Genomic DNA, 14014 nt, shown 5'->3' on the forward strand with positions numbered 1-14014 from the left:
GCCTGTAGCAGGGGGTTGGAACTAGATGGTCACAAAGGTCCCTTTCAACCCAAACCATTCTATAGTTCTATGATTCTATGACAGTTACTGAGTGAGATCTGAAACAGGAATCTTGAACCTCAGAACAGGTGGGCTTTCCTGATCCCTTGGGTAGTAACAGAATTAAATAAGAGCTTTCACTTTGATCCCTGTGCTGAGCCATAAAATCATTCCCCCTCAAAACAGTATCCCATTTTTCATGTCTCTCTGACAATGTGACTGGTAGCCAGTAATTTCCTTCTGACATTCTTCGGGATTCCCAGACTATTGCAGACTAGTAGACTAGAGAGAATCTAGAGTAGGCTAATGCACAACTTTTTTACTCAGAATCTTTTTTTTTTTTCTGCAGCAAATACTATTTCTAATTTCTAATACTAATATTTTTGAACAAGATAGCTCCACTAGTTGAAAACACAGCTCTGAAAAGATTGAACTAAGTATATGTGTGGAAATGTAGCTATAGATCTTACTACCATGAGGAATGGGAGAAAATTCTAACATGCACAATCTCATTTGTCAGTGTGGCAGAATTTGCTTTCATAGCAAGTCACTGTGTGATTAAAGAATCACTATGTGATTAAAGAGAACAAAATCAGTATATGATTAGTTTTAGAAAAGTCTGCAGTCTGTGTGAGAGGCATTGACTCACTGGAGCACAGGCTAGACTGTCCTATGGACTAAAAGTACTTTTTCAAAGCTCGTTGTCTCCGTGAATGCTATCTATAGCATCTTCCACCAGTCAGTGTTCACACTGCCTGTTCTGCAATGTACAATTATGTAAAGCTCACTGACATCTGATAATTAGGAGCCAATAGGTTAAGAGAAATGAATATGGAAACCGTTTCCAAGAAGGGATTTTTCTTCTTTTCTCTTTCCACTTTTCAGGAGAGTATTTGATTAGCCTGAGACAGGCAGGTTTATAATTTAAAGCTAATTAATATCAGTCAGTCATCGAAACTAGCTGTGTTGGGGAACTCTAATACCCAAGGAAAGCAACAGCTTCATGGTTCATGTTCCGTGGGGTTACTGGTCATTCCCTTCCTCTATTTCCTGGACTAACACTGGACTTACACTGCCACGTTGTACAAAAAAAAAAAAAAAAAAAGAGTTCTGACAGAAATCATAGAACAGTCAGTGGAAATGAGCAGTGCTCAGGAAAAAGGGCTTCAGCCTCCAACTTGCAGTCTGACACTCAGAAAATGCATGGGCTCCAGCCCTCTTTGTTCTGGAAAAGCTTTATAAACAGCATGTAGCCAGTGTGATATGGCTGATATGACCACATGCGATGTTTGAGTTTCCTGAAGGACATTATAATTCCACAGAGCAAAGCCGTCTGACAGCATGCCATAAACTGAGAGGATCACCCACTCTCAGATTCCTGCTTTAAGTTTTGGTCTTGTTTAAACCTAGAAAAAGAGGCATAATGTTGTGCTTACCCTGAGGCACAAACTTTAAGGTCAAAGAAAGCCATCAAGAAATCTGTCAGAGTTGTCAAAAAGAAATCAGGTTCATCTTTTTTCTTTTCTTTTTCCTTTTCCTTTCTCTCTCTCTCTCTCTGTGTGCCTCTCTCTCTTTTTCTCTTTCCTTTCCTTTCTTTTTTTTCTTTTTCTTTTTTCTTTCTTTGTTCTTTTCCTTTTTCTCTTTTTTCTCTTTTTCTTCCTCTTTCACTTCCTCCTTCTCTTTTCCTTTTTCTTTTCTTTTTCCTTTTTTTCGTCTTTCGTCTTTTTTTTTTTCTCTTTTCCCTCTTTTAAGATTTCATTACTTAAAAGAAGGCATTTTTTTCTCCCTGCATCCAGCACTGTTCTCTGATGTTTATTTTGTGTCTGATGCTTTAAGTGTTCTGTCATCACATATGATGGAAGAATATTATCAAAGTAATCGAATAGTAGACAAAGGGATTTAGAACACTTACAGCTGCATTCGGCTCTCCAGATGAAGTTCATGACAGCTTGAAGGAACAAAAAAGCAGCAGGCTCAGCTGCCAGCATAGCAGGTCAGTACTCACCCAGGGCAGATATGCAAGATAAAAATTTAAAAAATTAGCTGAGCTACCCTAAATGAACCTGGAGGAAGTAACAGATGGTGATATCCCATGGGGCTCTTCCTATTCAAACATAACCTATTTTTCCAGGTAAGTAACCCAGAGTTCCTCCTTTTCACTGTCTCATTCTTGCAATGAAGGCAACAACAGGAAAAAGTGGTCTTAAACCAATATAGACATATAATTGATATGAGTTCCTAATCACTGCTCCGCAGGGACCAGCAGCGTTTTATAAACAAGATGCATTTAATCACAGTGACCCACTGACATTAGTTCTAAGGCAGTTACTACTGCTCTCATCTTCAAGAGAGAACTTTCTTACCCAGACTTCAATTAATTCCCACATTGTCTAATTTTACAACATTTTCAACCTTGTACAGATTCTTTGCACAAAATTGTGCCACCTTCTCTTGCGCTTTTTCCTCAGTTTGAATACACAGGTCTGCATCAAGAAAGGGAATAAGAAAACATTCTTATTCAGACTTCTTCTTCCCTGCACTTTGATTACACCACAGCTGCTTCTGTATTTCCTTTATTTTTCATCAGCAAAACCAAAAATAGCTACAAGGGTTTGGTCTTCTTTTAGTGTATTACAGAGTGTTATCATTCTGTCTTACACAAATTAAATTCTTTACTATTTTGCCTAAGAATTATGATGAACCATTTTGTCATCAGATATTTCATATATATATATGCACATATATATGAAATATAAATCATGTATTTATAAAATGGTAAGATTTTCTTTTTTGTTGTTGTTTGTTTAAATAGGAAACTGTTCAGTCTCATAAATACATATACTTTGCAAAAGGAACAGATGCCTTATGACACACTTGACTTTATTAAGCCATTTTATTATATAACTCAGAATTATTTCAAGCCTCTGAAAAGCATATTATATTTTCTCTTACTACAGCAGTCTTGGTATGAAATTCTTTGTATTTATCTTTAACTATGATTTTTAAAATTCTTCAGATGTAATATTCATCAAAACTGGACACAAAAAAGTGGAATCTTCTTATTCAAACTAGCCCTCTCTGCAAATACTTTCTGTCTTTACTCAAGGTAAAGGTTTACTTTCTCTTTGTGACAGACAACAATTTCTCTCTCATGCTAAGAACTTTATATCAGATTATTATTATTATACTTCTAAATATATGACCATCGATGTGATGTCAGCTGTACTGTGCCACACCTTCATCACCAACCAGTGACAAAAGCCAAGAGGAGAGAGAGGGGAAGAATAGCAATGTATTAACATACCTCTGTTGTAGTATTTCAGTTTTCAATCGCTTGCAGGTTCAGGAAATTCAAGAATTGTATATAATATTATGTTTAAGTGGCCTTGATGAATGTTTCTTCCACACATTTAACTAATTGACGTTTAGCATCCACAAAACACTACGATAAAGAGTTACACAGTTCAATCACACACTGTGTGAAAAACACTTTCCTTTATTTGTTTCAAACCTTTCTCTCACTAATTTCTTGTGGATACCATCTGTTCATTAAATAAGAGTACAAACAATCCATTCTGTTTCACTTTTCATCACATTACTTCAAATTTTCACAGAATCATCTTGGACGGAAAAGGCCTCTTGAGCCCACCTAGTCCAACCCTCCTGCTCAAGAAGGTTCACCTAAAGCAAGATGTCAAGGATGACTGGGTTTTATGTACTTCTACTGACAGAGATTTCCAATTTCTATGGGCAACCTGTCCCCACATCTGGCTAGCTTCACAATAAAAGAAAATGCTCTCTTGAATTCAGATTGATTTTCCTGTGTTTCCATTTGTGCCCATTACCTCTTGCCCTGTCACTGGGCACTAATGAAAAAGAGTCTGGGTCTTTCTAATATTTACAACAAATTAACTGTAAACATCTATTTTTACATGTGCTATTTACATCCATTTACATGTGCTTTTTAATTTGAGCTTGGACTAATGGTTCCTACCATAATTATTTCTAGTACAGAGTTGCTCTGATCTTCCAGGCATACAAGCGAGAACAACTTTGCAAACATAGTGATGTGATGCTTGCTCACATGAGCTTACAGATTTAAAATGATAAAGAGAAGACAACACAAATGGATGCAAGAGATGAAAGACCCACTTAGATCCCAGATGCCAGATATAAAGGATTTCAAGGAGATTGGATATGAAACAGTAATCAGCTGCATGATATCCACAGAGCTCTGTGATCAACTTTTTCTTTATTCTGACAGCAGAAATTCACTCTTATGATTTCAAATTCATTTTAAGTAACGCTCCTTTCTTAATTTCTTTAGATTGAAGATCCAAACACTAAAGTAGTTTCCTTTCCAGCCTCAATCATGCTTGATTTAAAGGAATTAAGGAATAGTATACAAAAGCCTCAAAATATTCAAAAAACTGCAAAACAGTACCAATTCACCTTTAAATTCAGGCAATTCGTAGAAGTCTCTGCATCATAAAAGCTAATACTTTATGACTCAACCAGAATCATTCCAATACCAGTATTTAAACACATTTATTATTGAAAGCTTTACAACAACAACAACAACAAAAACTGATCAAAAATCAGGAGATCAAAGCAAGCACTGTTGAAGTCCAGCTACCTCATCACTGAGTGGTGCAGCTGACACAACAGAAAGAAGGCACAGCTGATACAACAGAAAGAAAGGGACCTGCACAAGCTTGAGAAGTGAGCTCGTGAACCTAATGATCTTCGAGACCAAGTCCAGGGTGTTGCATTGGATCATTGGATCAGGGCAATCCCAGATATGTGTACAGACTGCAAGAGAGCAGCTCTGCCCAAAAAGGACTTTAGGATTCTGGTAGACGAAAGACTTAACGTTAGCCAGCAGTATGCACTTGCAGCCCAGAAGGCCAACGGTATCCTGGACTTCATTATGTTGCATTAAAGAGTTAATACCCATGTTGGTGCTACAAGGGAGCACACCATCACACATCATAAGAGGGGTGGCAGTAGGGCGAGGGAGATGATTTTCCCCTTCTACTTTGTCACTGTGAAGACCCATCTGGAGTACTGTGTCCAGATCTGAGGCCTCCAGCACAAGGATACAGAGCAGTCGGAGTGGGGCCAGAGCAGGGTCACAAGGATGATCAGAGAGTTGGAGCACCTCATTTATGAAAAAAGGTGGAAGGAGATGGGCTTTTATGAAGAAAGGTGGAAGGAGCCTCCAGGGACACCTCATTACATCCTTCCAGCATGTGAAAGTAGCTTGTAAGCAGGAGGAAGACTGTCTTTACACAGCCTTATAGTGATAGGATGAGGGGGAATGGCTTTAAACTAAAAGAGAGGAAATTTAGGCTAGATCTTAGGCAAAAAAAAAATCTTTATTCAGAAGGTGGTGAGGCACTGGAACAGGTTTCCCAGAGAGGCTATGGATACCACATCCTTTCAAATGAACATCTGGGGGTGTTCAAGGATATGTTGGATGGGGCTCTGGCAGCAAGCTACAACAGTAATGTACCAAACCTCATTTTATATATATATATTAAAAACAAAAACAAACAAAAAACAGAACAAAACAAACAAACAAAAAAACAACAAAAAATGAGAAGCAAAGAAAAAAAATCTTATGACTTAGCAAAAGGCTCAAAAGCAAAACTGCTGTTGTGGAATAGGAGTTGGTATATAACTAGGGATATTAACATGTGCTACATAAAATAATGAAATAGCTGAACAACATATGCTAAGCCTTTTGCACCTACATAATGAAGATGTAAGACTGAACTGTGGGTATGTTGATTTACAAGTCTTAAAGCTTATTGTACAGCTTTGAGTGTAAATGAGAACCTTGGAACTTATAATTCTCAGCTGTCCTTGTTCACTCCCATTTACAATCCACATAGTGCTAAGCTATAAAAACTGTACAGCCTTAAGCCATCCTTCTGGCTGTATCTCATTATTGAATAACAATTTATCTATTGCTGCATATTAAATCAGGATTGGGTACCCATTAAGCTGGATGATGTGTGTGCAGAAAAGTTAGACCCTGGTAAAAAGGTCTGACAATGTGTCTTGTGGCTATTGCTTGCTTAAGCTGAAAAACACAATCATCTTAGTTTGCTGTATAAACTATATAGGATTTAGAACTTTAGGATTAGTTAAGGAAAACAAAGAAATAGCTTCACTCTCACTTTTTTTTTTTTTTTTTTTTTTTTTTTACAGCTTTCTAAGATAGAGAGAACCAGCAAAACAATGTTTGACAGGAACATGAGTTCCAGCAAGTACATTTCTTCAGGCATCATTCAACTCTAAAGTACGGAACAAATAACAAGCCAGCAAACCAAGGCTGAATGTAAAACACAGTCAAAACGATTTGCTGCTTGGCAGATTATAATGGCACTTCCCAGATCTGTCTGTAATTAGAGCCCCAAGCTATGGTACTTTTGTGTGAGAAGCTAAAAATGGGTTTGCACCACCAAGTTTACAGAGCTCAAAGGGAAACTGAAGTTCGTAAAGTGAAAAGTCTTCAAGGCCAATGGACAATGAAAGCCACAGCCAGAATTGTAACTGTTCTCTGTTCAACTCTCATTTCAAAAGTAGCATCCACCAAATGTGAAGCAAAACTGGATCTTCTCATTTGTGATTAAGACACAACACCTCCACATTACATAACACCACTATTTTTCCCTTGATTCATTATTTCATCAAGTACTGCTCTTGTGGTAGACAGGTGTCTGCCATACACTTTATCTCTGAAAAGATATCATCTTTCATACCAAACATTATATTGTTGCTGTGCTTTCCTTTGGAAAAAAGAAACCGAATTTAATTGCGGTGTAAAACCTTGCAGGAATTTGGTCAGAAACCTCAGCTGAATCACTCCTACAAGGAAAGCTTCATGCCATGTACACTTCTGTCCTCACCCTTTGGGCCAGTGAATGGATCAGATTCATTACAGCATCAACTGTCTCCCCCTTCACTTCTTGGTCAGAAAATTTAGTATCAGAGTCAGTTACTGCATATTAGAGGTGAGCATCAGAAGTAAAAATTACCCATGTCAGAATGGCTCTCATCAGGGACAACCAAAGGGAAAAAGAAAAGGTGAAACAGAGGCCTACCTCTGGGAAGGCAGGCTGGTACTAGAGCTGTTGTGCTCTCATCAGAAACCTCTCCTAGTTCCTGTTATGTCAGTTGGCAATGATACTGCATTAGAAAGGTGACAGACAGGACTGAATGAGCACAGATGACATCACCAGAAAAGGGAAAAAAAGAAACCAATCCACTTTGTACTAGAAAAAAAGAAGCCCTGTCCCTGTACTGGTGATAAAGTGCCCCTTGTCTTGGGGAGCTGTGACTTGCTGGGTAAGACACATAGGCACCTCTCTGTACCTGGATGTAGGCCTGGAGCATTTGGGTAATTCTACCTGAAGTTCAAAGGGAAGACTTTATTAATACCTTATTAGGAGCAGAGACTTTTCTAAGTCAGTCTAAGACAGCCTGATCTTGGTATCAGGGAAGTTAATGGAGATGATGATCTTGAGTGAGATCACGTGGCATACACAGGACAAGCAGGAGATCAGGCCCAGCCAGTGTGGGTTGATGACAGGCAGGTCCTGCTTGACCAACTTGATCTTGTACGAACAGGTTATCAGCCTACTGGATGAGGGAAAGGCTGTGGATGTAATCTACCTAGATTTCAGTAAAACCTTTGATACCTTCTCCCATGGTATTCTCCTGGAAAAGCTGGTAGCCCATATCTTCATCGCCTCCAGGAATGGAGTATCCACAATTTCTCTGGGAACCCTGTTCCTGTGTCTCACCATCACCTGAGAGAAAATATTCTCCTTAACATTTAACCTAACTTTCCCCCCTTTAAGTTTAAAATCATTCATCCATATTCTGTCACTGTCTGCCCATGTAAAAAAATTGGTCTCCGTCCTGTTTATAAGCTCCTTTCAAGCAAGGCCACCACAACTCTGTGGATCCTGTGGACCTGCTCCATGAGCTTTGCATCTTTCTTGCGCTGCGGTCCCAGAACTGGATGCAGTACTCCACGTGGGACCTCAAAAGGACAGAGCAGAGATCAACAATCACCCCCTCCCTATTGGCCACCCTTCTTTAGATGCAGCCCAGCTTACCATTGGCCACCTGGGCGGCAATTGCACACTGCTGGCTCACGTCAAGCTTTTCATCCATCAAAACCCTTAAGTCCTTTTCCACAGGGCTGCTGTCAAGGAGTTCTTCTCCCAGTCTATTCACATACTGAGAATTGCACTGATCGTGGTGCAGCATGTTGGACTTGATAATTAATTTCCATATTCTCAGCTAGGAAGCTGTTTACATATGACTGTGCCAGAAAATAAACCTATTTTAAAAAGCCATTTTTCTTTCACATTGTGGGTCTTTCAGTCTCTAATCAGCTGGAGATGTTATATCAAACAGGGATGGCAGGAAAAAAGCCTTTAGTGACAATTAACTTTACAGTCCATTTCCCAGTGAAAGAAAATACTAGGGAAAGGACACTGTGGAATGTGCATTTGTATGAGCCAACAGCTACATTTTTCAACTGCGTTTAAACACCTGACAACACAGAAAAAGTACCACTCTTGGGCATCACTGCAATGACTGTATACTGAAGAATACTGAGCAGCCTGCCCATGGAAGAAGCAATCTCAGAGCTCCCCAGAGCACCCCATGTTGGCTCAATCCTCCCTTATTATTACTTTACTTTCTGTATATTGCAATTTATGAATTGATCATCCTCCCTTCAACAACTCTGCAAAATTACCTTCTCCTGATCCTTCAGCATAAAGAGAGGAGTGGGTAAAAAAATTTGGATTACCACACTTCTGCCAAGTGAAAGAATTCAGACTGATTTTCCTACATTTTGCACAACATGTAATTGTGGAGATGTTTCATGCCTCACTGCCATACAGCTTAACCCACTTCAGAAAGGATCACACCAGCTTAACTTAATTTTTGTATGCAGACGAGCTACTAATTCCTCTCCAAGCAGCATTCCTGCTGTTTCAGGTTAGAATCCATGGAGGTGAACAAATTCACTGCTTGGTACTCTAGAAACAAGTGAGATTTCTCCCCTCAAGATAAAGTCTCTTCTAAATCATGGAAGTTTGGAAAGACAGGAAGAAACAAATATTATACTTCAAGCAGTTTCACTATTACAAAGAATCATCACATCAACTGAAGGGATTACAAAAATCTATTTTAACACAATCCACCAGCAATCTGTTTTCAATGACTCCCTTAAGATACCATAAATGTACGCACTCAGCTACTTCATAATAACCACTATATTTTATCATCGACTGATGATACTGGGTCATGTAAGTAAAACCTCTGCTGACTACAAAGGACAGGCCATTCAGCAACATCACTTCTCTTTGCTGCTATCAGGACACTGTGAGGTGTTAAGATACCCATTTTCTGCTCCTCCACCTCTTTGTCAAAGCTATTATTCCCCCAAGCTCTTGCAGAAGTGCTTCTTATTTTAGATTGCACACAAGAAAGTCACACAACAGTCGATAAGAACAGGGACAATTCCTGCTAGAAGGATGCACAACTCTTTGCATTAAAGCAGTCTCCTTCTTTTCCTTCTCTGTGAAACTTTTTTTGCCAATTACTCCTTTACACACAGACTCCCACTCCACAAAAAATAAATAAAATATACATCTATATAAATATATGTATACACATAGTCATGTATACACTTTGAGTCACTTTCTGCTCTTCAAGCACTGGCAACTGAAACGAAACCATGATTGCTTGGACAGAGTAGGAAAATTAATTAAATAAATAAATATGTGAAATCATTTATTTTGCTTCCTTCAATCTCAACCCAACAGAAACATCAACAGAGATTATAGGAAAAAAATAAAACATAAAAACAAGACCCAACAGTTTTTCATCTGCTATATTTATCTCCTCCATAATCACTGCTGGAGAGGTTTAATAGGATGACATGACAAGTTACACAGTGACACAGCTAGTACAGCCCTGTTCCCCACCAACTACTGCATCATGCTCTGCTACATATGACGGAGCTCACAGCCCCACTCTGTGCACAATTTCATGCCCCTCTCTCCCTTTAACACAAATGTATGTATACAGAGTGAAAATACAGTCTGACATTCACCTGAGGAGCTATTCAAGAGATTCAGAACTTACTGGAGATGAATACAGTGTTCCCACAGTACTGGATTATGTGGATACAGAGACATAGAAAACCTGTGAAACTAAACATTCTTATGCCTGTTAGCCAAGCTTTTAGACTAACATACTGAAAAAGATACTTCTCATTTAAAATAAAATTGCTTATTTCCCCCTACCTGCATGACACAAGTCCGGAAGTTGAATGAGTACACTGGATGCCCTTCAACATAATTTTAAAAGACAGAAAAGTTTTTCAGGTTTTTTTTTTTTTTTTGGTTAACATTTTCTCTAACTACCTGAAAACACCCTGTTCTCAAAAATTTCTTAGAAATATACCACAAAGTAGTGTGTGCAGTAACAGGAAACACATGTAGTAATTTGCATCTCTGTCAGATGAACAAGTCCAGGAACCACCCCAACCAACCAATGATCATTAGTACTCTTTCAAAGAAGAGTCAGCTAAAGATAGGAGGTACTGCTGTGGCTACTCTGTGGCAGTTCTTCCAGCTAATGCAAACACAAAGTGCTTAGGGTAATACAGATTTTCTGAGTAGCACAGAGTATGAAAAAGAAAAGTTTTAATCACTGTTGCGTGCAACAAGCAAATTTGGGTAATACGCTGAAATCACCTGTGGGCCTATTAGAGCTCTAGTGGATCTTCCTCCATCAAAGCAATTTTGTTTGTTTGTAGAAGCAGGAAAGAGCAATACCTGTTTCACAAATGTCAGATTCATAACCAAATCAGTCCTTCTTATAACTGGGAAGGATTTCCTCCTGACAAACAACTATTGAAAAAGGAGTAAAACAGCACTCTTTGCGAAGATGCATGCATTTATGAAGAGCTTATTACTCTGCTGACTATTCAAAACAGATTCATTAAGCACTCAATATGTGGTACAAAAGTCAATTTATTCGTGAATCAAGAAAACTCAGTACTGAAAATCCTTGCAGAAAGCTAACAGTTAAAAACATAATCCTCCACCGCACCGTGTCTCAGCAGGTAAGATTAAAAAGACAATACAGAACACCTCAAGACTATAATAACAAAGAGTTTATTAGAGTCAAGAATATATAATCACTGTACAGAAAACATTCAGAATTAAAGTGTGAAATACTGAACTGCTCACTGTGCATTATGGCTGCTGAGCCGGTTAGTGATCATTTAATTGACTGCCTACAGCTGGCTAACTTATCAGCAGATAAAAACATTTTTGTAAGCAGGGAAGAAATGATTGTCCTTTCTAAATGATAACGCTGCCCAAGGTTGGAAAGAAAGGATCACACAAATCATATTTAAAACTTACTCCTGAAACAAAGTTGGTAGGAGGAGAGGAGTGGTTAACAATCCCATGTTTTTCTGCAATGAAGAACAGTTACCTCACTGCTGCACTTTGTACATACACATACTCAGTACAGTAACTATTTTGATTTTTAAATAAGGAAATATTGCCATCAAATCCAGCCTCTTCCAGCTGAACTGGGAGGAAACTGTGTACCTCAGTGTTCGAGGCTCATACATTTCACCAGAAAGAAACTCCAGAGTACCCATGCCTGATGGGTGGTATAAATAAACAATCCCCATTAAATGGTTATTTTTAAACCTTAGAAGAACAAAGACTCAATAAAGCTTCTCCTGAGCTCCCAGTTCTCCATGCTCCCAAGTCTTTAACTTCTGCCTTCCAAAACTGTTTGGTGAAATCCACAAAGGCTTGAGAACTTTATTCTTGAATATTTGCTGAGGCTTGTTTCCACCCACTGGAAAAGGCTTATTTTCTCCAGTACTAAAAGGGAAGAAAAAAAACACAAAAGGATTTGTTCAACCTTTGCTACTCTTAGAAACCAAAGTTAAGTGTAAATTGAACTCCAAGTTTGAAAGACACTGAAAATTGCTGCCTAAAAAGGATTTTCACAATCCTTCAAGAGAACAGACAACTTAGAAACCAACTCTATCTGGCACTGGACAAATAGTATCATGCAATTAACACAGTTCTAGTGGTAGATATTCCATGTTTTATTTTGACAAGTAAGACTGGCTCCACCAAAAGGATAAAACCAGAAGCACTGTCTTGAGTAAAAAGAATCACTACTACATTCTGGGATGTAGCAGTACTGGGAACACAGCTTGGGGATACCCATAATCCTCTTCACATTTACAGTCTAAATTGAGTTTGCTCCTTAACAGACAAGAGCCATTAGTGCAATCCCAGCTGCACAAATACATTTTAGGTGGGACACTCTTCATCTTCCAAGTTTTCCCTTTTTAAATGTCAGTGCTTAATATAAGCCCAGGATACAACTGATCTGAGTTGTAAATTCACAAGGAAAAAATGTGAAGTTAGTTACTCCAACTGGAGATTGTTTCCCCCTTCTACAGAAATAATGCTAAAATGAAAGCAATGTTTCGGGGAGAAATAGCTATCCAGTCTTTATTAGCATCAACTGAGATTAGTATGCACTTTTTCTCATCTCAAGCAGTGCAGTACAGCACCATTTACTTATTCTAAAGATTAAATTTATTTACATCGAGACAACAGTTCGTTGATAACCATTATGAATAAATACCACATAAAAAGGTCTGTAAAATACCTAATAACACATTAGAAACTAAAGGCTTCACAGCAGAGCTTTGAACTGAATCTAATTCACAACAATATTACAATAGAACCCTACCACGCTGATGCCAAAATACCTAGTCTATTTTACAGAAGAACACTACTACCTACAGAGTGACATATAGAGTGTTCATATACAATGGTTATTGCAACAACCAACCTTATTAAAAAGCTCTTAACTGTTGCAGTGGAAAGCACAGACTCCCTAAAGGGCTATTTCGGAGGCAGTACGAGAATAAATACCTATTGATAAAATACCTATTGATAAATACCTAATATATATATTAGGTATATATATACATACTTGAGGGCATTTCAGAAATGGAAAATTGTGTTGTTTTTGGACCTCATTCACTGCATAGGTGTTTTTTTTTTCGTTTTTTTTTTTTTGGTGAGACAATTTTTATGACTTTTTAGGGAAAGGTCATCAGCAATTCAATACAGTATTGTACACAAACAAACTGAAAGCTTCAACCAGCCATTCTGTAAGGTGACCACTTTGCGGCAAATTCAATTATGCATTAATTGTTCATTTGTTCAACGATTTACAGACTCGGAAGACCTCACCAGCAAATACTTAAAAAGAAGACAGAAGAGTTTGACTACTGAATTAGTAAATATCACTACGAAGTGTCCTACCTCGCTTGTAATATAAAGAGAATAAACTTACACATTTCATTTTGTTGATTTTTTTGTGAGCTTTTTTTTTTTTAAATACAGTCTCCAGAATGTTAATACTTATCAACTGCCAATTCATCTGTGACTATTCTTTTTGTATCCTCACACCGATAAGCATCCAGTGTTCTTGCAAGTGGAAGCCTGCAGCTGTAGCTATTTACAGAATATGAATGAAGGCAATAATCAGAACTCCAAAACTAGCAGAAGACTCCTATATCATACAGGGCTGAAACATTTTAAGCACATAATCCCAGGAAATTAAAAATAAATAATAATAAAATAATAATAATAATAATAATATTAAGAATAATAAAAAGCTGAAGTACATAGATGTCAAACACTACAGCAGCACAAACTCTACACACAAAGTTCACAGCCTCATGAAAAACAGCTTGTTGCTTAAAACACAATTCTGGATGTAGAAGCCTCAGGTTCAAATTCTTGGTTACTTTATGTATTCTGAACAAATCTGTCTTGTGATTTTAAAAGCAGTTGTAAGGGTTGAAGAAAGGTCAAGCTAG

The 14014-nt window shown here is 38.0% G+C and overlaps 1 protein-coding gene and 1 long non-coding RNA gene across 6 annotated transcripts in view; one reads left to right on the forward strand and one right to left on the reverse strand.

Annotated features, from left to right (window-relative positions):
- Positions 1–58: 58 nt before the first annotated feature.
- LOC121108372 lies at positions 59–8331 on the forward strand. Of its 2 annotated transcripts, none has more exons than XR_005842852.2 (3): positions 59–128; positions 1876–2032; positions 6256–8331. It is a non-coding gene; the product is annotated as an uncharacterized LOC121108372 (long non-coding RNA). The 2 variants fall into 2 exon arrangements; XR_005842853.1 differs by having other exon boundaries at positions 70–128; positions 1972–2032.
- A 2908-nt stretch (positions 8332–11239) lies between these two features.
- The window catches only part of PIK3C3 (phosphatidylinositol 3-kinase catalytic subunit type 3), a 69437-nt gene continuing 66662 nt past the window's right edge, over positions 11240–14014 (reverse strand). For 2 of the 4 annotated variants that reach the window (XM_040656095.2, XM_003642902.6), the window contains one exon: positions 11240–11984. In XM_040656095.2, coding sequence (XP_040512029.1) covers positions 11970–11984 — 15 coding nt within the window. In that variant the 3' untranslated portion in view covers positions 11240–11969. The other 2 variants (XM_004949049.5, XM_004949050.5) reach the window with 2 other exon arrangements.

Source organism: Gallus gallus, chromosome Z, assembly GCF_016699485.2.
Source record: "Gallus gallus isolate bGalGal1 chromosome Z, bGalGal1.mat.broiler.GRCg7b, whole genome shotgun sequence".
NCBI classification, from domain to species: domain Eukaryota; kingdom Metazoa; phylum Chordata; class Aves; order Galliformes; family Phasianidae; genus Gallus; species Gallus gallus.